This window comes from Seriola lalandi, unplaced genomic scaffold, assembly GCF_002814215.2.
Source record: "Seriola lalandi dorsalis isolate HSWRI2012SDOR001 ecotype SW California unplaced genomic scaffold, Sedor1 jcf7180002054284, whole genome shotgun sequence".
Taxonomy (NCBI): domain Eukaryota; kingdom Metazoa; phylum Chordata; class Actinopteri; order Carangiformes; family Carangidae; genus Seriola; species Seriola lalandi.
In genome coordinates this window covers 98,063-106,785 of record NW_019524837.1, presented here as the reverse complement: position 1 = coordinate 106,785, position 8,723 = coordinate 98,063, and the positions used below count along the sequence as shown (strand labels likewise).

Below are 8,723 nucleotides of genomic sequence, written 5' to 3'. Positions count from 1 at the left end.
TTTTTTTTTTTTTTTTTTCTTGTTTTTTTTTTTTTCTGTTAAATGTGTTTTCGCAGTTTAAAAACAGTGGACTCATTTTATGTGTGTACAATAAGAACATGGATTCTGAATATCTGTGCGGCTTGATATTCCAGGCCCGTAGGTTAGGATTTGTCTGTCACAGATGTTGCAGCACGTACACCTACTGTACCTCTCCTCAGGTTTCAGCTGGAGCTCCCAGTCTTGAGCTGATTCTGAGTTCTGCAATCAGTGAGTTGAGTAGTAAAGTAATAATGTTTACCCTGGGAGAGTCCAGTCAGTGCATGGTGTTGATGGTGGAGTGCTGTAATGGTCCCCCTCCTGTGCTGGAAGAAAAAAATGTAATTATTGTGTATTCTGATTCCCCTAACTGCTGCTTTGGCAGAGAATGATATTGTATGATTTGCTCAGCCGGAAGTGGAGTGAGTTGATTTGATGTCCCATTCTGTTAACAAAGCCGCCCCTGAAATTCCCACTGTGGAGATAGTGGTTGGCATGGGTTTGACATCAATGGGACTCTGAGGCTGTGATTTGTGCTAACAGGTCCGTCGATGCACCCCTCAGAGTTAATGGCGGAGATGCGAAACAGTGGGTTTGCCCTGAAAAAATGTGTCCTTGGTAGGAATTCTACTGTTTGTGATCCATCGCAGGTAATTGTCTCTCTCGCGCCCCCATCATTGCACACATAGGACGCTATACGAACACACACACACATACTCTACCCTTCAGAGAGAAAAAACTAACTATATCTATACCTCGCATGTATAAATGCTGCAAAGTGTCCAGTTATTAGAGCAACAAAAGTCAAGTGAACGGATTTGATTATACAAATTTCCTCACAGTGTAAAGCTGTTCAGCTGATGTAACCAAATATAGATTTGCTCAGATTTGCTTTTGACAGCGGTACATTGTTGTTTTCATTTCAATGCAGATTTCAATTTGCTGTGTACTTTTGTAGGAATATGTTGCGAGCGATGAAGAAGAAGATCCTGAGGTGGAATTTCTGAAGTCATTATCGACCAAGGAAAAACAGAAGCTCCTCAGGTAAAAATGTTGCAGCTCTTAATATACTAAAGCTTAAAGGAATTTATTTGTGTTGTGATTATTGAGCCAAAATTAAGTGATATTTTTTAACATGGTTTGAATATTTTTAAGCTTCATATTGACTCAGTAAGCTGAAAGGAAATCCCCCGATAAATGTTCTGACGAATTACAAGGTTACCATGATGTTGTCCTATATGTTTGTTATAAAATTTAAGCACCTTATGTGTTATTATTTTGTGTATACATACACATATATATATATATATATATATATATATATATATATATATATATATATAGAAAGGAGAGCAAATGTGATATCAAACTATACATGTATTTACATATCAGGTGTTATAAAATATATAAATATATTTATAATTTGATATCACATTTGCTCTCCTTTCTGGTGCGGTGCTTTTTGTTTAGCTTACGTGTCCTTCAACATGTGATATATAGAATTAATTTTACTAATATTGGACATCTGTCAGCTGCCGTGTTGGAAAATGTTAATTGAACAGAGATGTTTTGTTGCTGTTTTACAGAAAATTAGATCGCCAGGAGAAGAAGGCGGCCAAGAAAAAGAAGAGCAAAAAGCAGAAGAAGAAAAGCAAAAGAAAACACACAAAAAAGCATGAAAGTAGTGGCAGCTCCAGTGACTCCTCTAGTAGCAGCAGCAGTGATAGTGACTCAGATTCAGACAGTCATGGCAAGTTCAAGAGCCAAAAGAGAAAGAAGAACAAGAAAAAAGATTCCTGTCGGGATAACAGCTCCAAGAGCGAGCGTCGAGTCAAGAGTCAGAGAAAGGCCTCTTCTCACAGGAGCAGGTCACCGAGCCCTCACACAGGACAGAGGCGGCCTGAAGAGGAGCCCCGAGATTATAGACAAACACGGACAGAGAGGGGAAGGAGCAGGAGTCAAAATCGCTGCCCGGAGAACAAGATCAAGTCGGAGGGAGGTCAAGAGAGAAAGAGACACAACAGCAGGGACAGGCAGAGACCTAGCAGCTCCAAGTCTGGTTTGGACAGAAGTAGGAGCCGTGAAAGAGGCAGGGAGGACAGAGGTAAAGACAGGCGTCGCAGTGGAGATGGTGAGAGGAACAGAAGTAGCACAGATGGAAGAAAAGGCAGAACAGCAGATGGGAGGAGCAGAAGCAGGGAAAGGGGGAAAGAAAGGGAGGGCAGAGGGAGAAGTATGAATAGGAGCAGGGAGAGAAGAGAGAGAAGTCAAGACAGAGGTAAAAGACAGCGCTGATTTTTTTAAGACTTTCTTTGCTCTCGTACAGTAACTATGAACAACATGTGAAAAGGCTTTGAATTTGTAATTTTTTTTTTTGCCATTACTGTTAAGTAGTTCTCTTGGTAATCACACAGAGTTCCTCTATTTAAATTTCAAATAGCAAATATTGTGTATATGTCTTCTTTTCTTCCAGTAGAGGGAAGCAGTGGACAGAAAATCTCTAGATGCAGCTCATTGCACTCTTTGGTAGTCTTGTACTGTATGAAAGGGTCTAAATTAATTGATTACCATTGGAGGCAATTTGCAGCTATGATCTGTTGATGGGAAAATGTTGGACTCATTTTCATGGTCAGTTGGCTGCTACAAAGACTATTTCTGTTGCTGCAATTTTTTATCTTCCTTTCGTTATTGTGTCTTTTTGGGGAGAAATATCGACATTGTAAGCTGTAATGCTTATCGGCTGTTGACGCCTGCAAATTCACGACTTTTATTCTCTGATTAAATGTTTAATCCTCTCAGTTTAATGCGTTTATTTGCCGTGGATGAAATGAACGTCAACGTCATAGATGAGGTGGATTTTTTCAGTTGATTGATTGGTGTATCCCCTCTAAATTGTCTTTAAGCTGTGGACAACTGATGGCTAATTATTACACTTTAGCGCAATATATATATATATATTTTAATGTTTCGAAAAAAAATACCGGCCGGTTTCCCTAATAATGTGCGTCATCCCTAAAGCTGTGACACCTGGATTTTTTGCTGGCGTCAAACTCAAACAAAATAAATATGATTTTTGTCCAAACATCCAGCGTAAATACAGAATATATTAGAAAGGAAGCAAAAGCTAGCATTGAAAGCTTGGAGATGAAGTAATGCTGCACTATGTTTTTTTTGTTTGTTTGTTGTTTTTTTTTGTTTTTTAAATTAATGCTGACCAGTACTATTTTATATTTTGATATGGATAAATCGTGTAGAATTTATCTATATATATATTTATATATATATATTACATGTTATTACATTCTTCCTGTTATTTACAGTTTAAGGCCTAATATGGGAATATACTTAATTTGACATGTTCAGTCTCCAAAATTCGAAGAACAGTTTTGATTAATCCCAGCCTTTGTATATATCTACAATTAAATTTTATATCAAAAAAATATATATATGTGAGGTGCTAAATGTGTCGTCTAAGAGCTTAAATTTCAACATTTTTTCTTCAAGTGATGCTGCTAGTGTTTTGGCAATCTAATTTGATAGTTTTCACTTTCTGGTCGTTTCCTTGAAGCCGCTGTTGCACAAAAGGAAATGAAAATAATTTCCTTCTATTGCCTTCTGGTCAATTTAACATCCTCTTCAAAAAAAAAAAGAGGGTGTCTGGATGAGATGCTTTTCCCTGACGTATTCCAAATCCTGGACTCACGCTGTAATTATTCCCCGGCTTTTTCTTTGAGAGTCGGACGCTGCACTGGCTAAGCACAAAGAAGTCAGAGAGCATCCTTGAACCCTTTCAATACGGGGCCACTGATATTCAAATAACATGCAGGCACCATTTGTTTGCGCTGAGCAAGGACCATTTGAAATTCAACATTTGCATGTGACTCTTTGCCCTCTCTTTTTCTAAAGTTTAAAAAACTGTTCCCATAACATGTATGTGGTTTCTGGCAAAGAGAGGGAAGCCATATCCTTATTCTCGGTCCATCGATTGGTATGCAAATGAAAGCAGTTAATTTGGACAATTAGAATAAATATTCAGGGACCTTTGTCATCAAACCCCCTTGGAAACCCCCCGATAAAGTGAAACTGAACAAAAGATGTCTCGGAGATTAATTAGATATTTGATAAGACACGAATCCCTAATCGCAAATACAAGACACATGGGGCTGCGATGTGCTCCAAGTCATAATTAATACCATTTAACAAGATTTTCATTTAGGCATGAAATGTCTTTTCCGGGGCATTAAACATTGATTTATTCCATAGGGGAAATAGTGAAAGTCAAGGTATTATAGGTGATTTAAAGAAAAATAGCATAGGAACAGCACTCACGGTTTAAAATAATTTTCTAAATGAAATAAAAACATTTTTTTTTCCAATTAAAAACCTAACAATCAAGAAAAAAAAATATAAAATCTACATCACACAATTACAGCCTTTTTTAAGATGTTTTAATTACGATAAAATGAAAGTCTTATACGTGTGACTTTATACAGGTAAACATTTATATATATATATTTTTTAGCAAAGAAATAAAATGGTTAACCAAAGTTGAAAAAGCTGTGTACATACATATCCACAAAGTGCGTCCAAAGTAAACTCCCTGATTTCCAGGATACCAACACGAATAAAACAATCATAGCCTAACATTTACATGAAAATAACACATAGTTTAGTCGTCAATATACAAGATGTAACTCACACTGTCCAACCAAAGTTCAACAGGTTTTCGCGCACCCTTAGCAATCATCCATTTCATTTTCAAGTTGTCCCTAAAAATTTCCAGAGGCCTACAGTAAATCTCTCTGTGGTTTCTTTAGATGGATTTACGGATGAAATACTCGTTACGCCTGTGGAGAATATATTTTTTAGACATTGCAATCGCTTCTTGAAATATTTTCTCCTTTATTGTCTGTCAGATAAGACCCGTTTTCAATGCTGTGCAGTTTTGAATCTGTTTTGATTTGGGGTGTAGCCTCATTAGGGCTCGTCGTGAGGAGACGGATCCTTAACAGTGATTCTGGGATTTACCCCCTCCAAAATAAGTTCTGGGGACTCGGACCTCGGGGTCTCCAGATTACTGGTGTCGGTGTCACTGTCGCTCCCCTTTTTGCCTCCTCCACCGGCCGTGTGCGTTTTGATGTGCTTGCTCAAATGGTCACTCCGCATAAAGCGCTTGTTACACACCGGGCAAGCAAACCGTTTCTCGCCGGTGTGGGTGCGAAGGTGTCTCTGGAGCTCATCGGACCGAGTGAACCTTTTGCCACAGAAAAGCCAGTTGCAGACAAAAGGCCGCTCGCCGGTGTGCCATCTCAAATGCGCTTTGAGGTGAGATGTCTTTCCATACACCTTGCCGCAGCCGGGAATGTGGCAGCTGTGGAGTCCCTTTCTCCGCAGACTGGCCCCGGCGGGTCCCAGCCGCTCAGCCTCCTGGCAGTTCGGACAGTCACATGTTGCTCTGCCGGAGTACCGCCTGGACGACCTGGAGGAGCTACTTATTCCTGAGCTGCCCCCAGAAATCATGGCGTTGGCGGCAGAAGCGTCTGTGTAAGTGGGGATGACTGTTTTGAAACCGTCCTGCGTTAACAGGTGCTGACTGGTGGACAGTAGATGCGACGCAGAGGGGCTGATTCCAGTGGAGCTAAACGCCGAGTGGGTCAGCGAGGAGAAGTCCGGGTTGTAGCCACTCAGCTGGGAGTGGATAGCCTGCGGCGTCCCGGAGTGCAGCGAGGTCTGGAGGGTGCTTGCAGGATTTTGGACATCGAGCCACGACCCGGGGTTAGTGTGGACATCCCACCACGAAGACGCTCCGTTGGCAACATCACCAGAGATGGTCGAGTGGAAACCGGACTTGTACCACGACTCGTACGGGTGCGCCATCCCCACCCGCGGGTACAGAGTCTCTGCTGATGTGTGGACTTTGGAGATAAAAGCCGACTGTCCAGACTCTTGGGATGTGACGCTGGCAGAGTTGGAAAACAGACCGCTGTACTCTGTGGAAAATGCAGACGAGGTCGGGGAGGTGGAGGCTAAGCAAAAGGCGCTGTTGCCTGTGCCACTGGTCGGTGTTAGTCCTGTCGATGCGCGGCTTGTTGCTACTGTGAAACCGGGCAGACTGGATCCCAAGTTGCAGCTGGAGGAGGATCTTTTCCACGGATGAAATCCACCTTTTGAGAAAGCGCTCGAGTCAGGTAAAGTTGTAAGAGGACTGGTGTTACCAATTTTGTTGCAAGTTGCAGCCAGCATAGCTAGAGGTGTAGTTCCAAACCGTGGTTCTTCCTGAAAAGCACACAAAAAAGTTGGACTTAAAATAGGCACGACAAATACGGCTAAAGGATTGTGGTTTAACCCGGGCAGCTGGGGAGCAGACGACGGATTCACAGCAAAACAGAACTTGGAGGAAAGAATTAAAGCAACTGTAATTCTTGGAAATATATTTTGAACCGAAATTAATGTGTTTGGAAAGAGAGGAGGCGAACTACATAAAATTTTCTTTTACCCCGTGTATAACATAAATGAAACATAACGTAGGCTACGTAACATTTTTATAAACTTTCTGAAAATATTAACTAGCAGATATCAACTGTAACGAAGGGAGTAGGAAATACTAAAACACTGCAAAGTTTGACCAGGTCTGGTTTGGTTAAGATGCCGCCAAGCTTTATTGATATTTAACATTTTACCTTTCAATAATAGATAACCACCGAAACACGTAAAATAATGGTAAACAACACAGTGGTAAAGCTTGACTCCAAACTTTAACGCATGCACGTTTATGAAAGCAGTGAACGCTTATTGTTTTTCGCCGTGGACAGTAGACTACAATAACTTTACGCACAACTTTTGCGCACAAATACAAAGTCAGACTCACCCCAAGTATAGACGTAGCCATATCCAGGGTCTGTGCTGTGGTGAGAGTGTTCGCGATTTCAGTGCTGTAGCCTACGGCTCCAGTTTGATTCAGACTCACCGTGTTTGACTCGGGTCACACGGTTTCTCTCTTGGCTCGCAGCTCTCAACACTACCTAGTTGTAGAGAGCGTGTTCTTTGAAGTACAGCTGGCGAGGACGTGCAGCCAATCTAATAGCTGCATTCATGGCTGGGGGATGAAGTCAGCCAATGAGAGACTCGACTGCAGACAGAAACACCAAAAACCCCGCCGTCAATCATCTGTTGTGCAGCTTCTGCTCAGACTGTCATACAAGACACGATTTGGTATGTTTTTTTGTTTTTTTTTAATGCATACAGTTATTTTTATGTTTTCTCACACGGAGGCTCAATGTCTCCTTTCATTGCAGATTTGAGCTCACAAGTCAGTTCTCCATGAGGTAAGCCTTTCTCTAATTTCAAAGCGTTTGTGGATTGTGGTGCCACTCTCCTCTGTGTAGTGCCAGATTTCCCTTCTGATTTTCAATATTCAGATCATGCGCAACACGTCATAGAGAAATAGTTGTGAGTCCAGACTATCCTGAACAATGTGCGCGACGCTGCTGTAGATGATGACTTTATCAGAACAGTCTATAGCCGGTGCATGCTGCATGTTATATTAGCGATGTTATATGCTCCATCTTAAATTTGTGCTCGTGTTCATATGGGGAAATCACAGATGGATTAAGTTAAGTGAAGAAGTCCGGGAACAGGCCTGACTTGGCTTCTCTCGCCGCGGTTAGATTATTTACGAGCTGTCTGAATAAAACGACTTGTCACTGAAGACTCGAAGAAAAAAAAACAAACAGATGAAGTAAAAACAGATTGCAACTGATAAACTAACATAGAGTTTGTTTACTTCCAGCCAAAAATCTTCAGGCGGCTGTGCTCGTGCGCGTGTTCGTGTTCGCGCGCGGCAGTGTCTTACGCCCCCTCACTCCCCCCTTGCTTACTTGTTGGGGGGGGGGGGGGTCCAGGTGAGGGGTTAATTAAAAATGACAGCTTGCTTTATCAGCGCGTGTTGCAGGTCTCTTTTAAAAGACAAGTATTTTATAGGCGGCAAAAAAAGTTTCAGCATCCAGGGGGTACCTGCTGTAAGGCCGGTCATCTCCATTAAAATGATTTAACACGAGGAGCGATGCCTGTCTTGTAGCCGAGAAATAAAATGTAATGCCAACCTAATCACACATTTAATTAAATTTGGACAATTAAGAAGATACCGTGTATCACCAATTTTCCTAAACTCGCGACTCTTATTCTGTATTTTTTGTCTTTTATTATCACGATTCAATAAGCCAGCATATTCCATAGCTTGTTAAAATGCTCAGGGATAATGGCACAATGTAAAATTGACCTGCTCTGATGTGAATCATCATCCCTTTAAAAGTTAAAGCAATTTTCCAGAGAAAGGCTTGACCGAAAGATGTGCATTACAGTATTCAAAACGGGCAAATAATGCTCCATTATAGAGTATGAATGCTGCCAGTCAACACAGGCGCAATTTGTTCAAATACTCCTTTTTTTTTTCTTAAAAACCCCACCTTTGGAAGGGTGAATAAAAATCAGTCTCATCAAATACTGAGCGCTGCCAAGAAAATGGAATCATTTTTGCAATCATGACAATTTGGCAGAGTGCTGTTAACAGTATTAAATGCCTGCTCTACATAAACAAAGTTGATTGTTGCTGAAAGAAGTTCAATTAATTCGAGCGTTAAATGAAAATTAACGCAGATTTCCTTTCAGTATATTTCCTTTATGAGAAATCGGAAAATAAATTTATC

At 41.0% G+C, this 8,723-nt stretch overlaps 2 protein-coding genes across 2 annotated transcripts in view; one reads left to right on the top strand and one right to left on the bottom strand.

The window, feature by feature from the left end:
- Positions 1-2,816, top strand: part of cirsr (corepressor of RBPJ and splicing regulator) — a 5,894-nt gene extending 3,078 nt beyond the window's left edge. Inside the window, exons 8-10 of the mRNA XM_023405715.2 lie at positions 562-668; positions 977-1,062; positions 1,605-2,816. Of these exons, the coding sequence (XP_023261483.1) occupies positions 562-668; positions 977-1,062; positions 1,605-2,313 (902 nt within the window). The 3' untranslated portion in view covers positions 2,314-2,816. The remainder of the gene's footprint in view (positions 1-561; positions 669-976; positions 1,063-1,604) is intronic.
- A 1,394-nt stretch (positions 2,817-4,210) lies between these two features.
- On the bottom strand, positions 4,211-7,040 carry sp9 (sp9 transcription factor). Its single transcript, XM_023405690.2, has 2 exons — positions 6,887-7,040; positions 4,211-6,294 (listed from the first exon to the last, which is right to left on the bottom strand). The coding sequence occupies exons 1-2, from the start codon at positions 6,905-6,907 to the stop codon at positions 4,996-4,998; spliced, it is 1,320 nt and encodes a 439-aa protein (XP_023261458.1). The 5' UTR covers positions 6,908-7,040; the 3' UTR covers positions 4,211-4,995.
- Positions 7,041-8,723: the final 1,683 nt, after the last annotated feature.

Coding starts and splice junctions, on each gene's coding strand:
- sp9 (XM_023405690.2), bottom strand. CDS start 6,907: ATGGCTACGTCTATACTTGGG. Junction 6,295..6,886: donor TGGCTACGTCTATACTTGGG/GTGAGTCTGACT, acceptor TGTGCTTTTCAG/GAAGAACCACGGTTTGGAAC.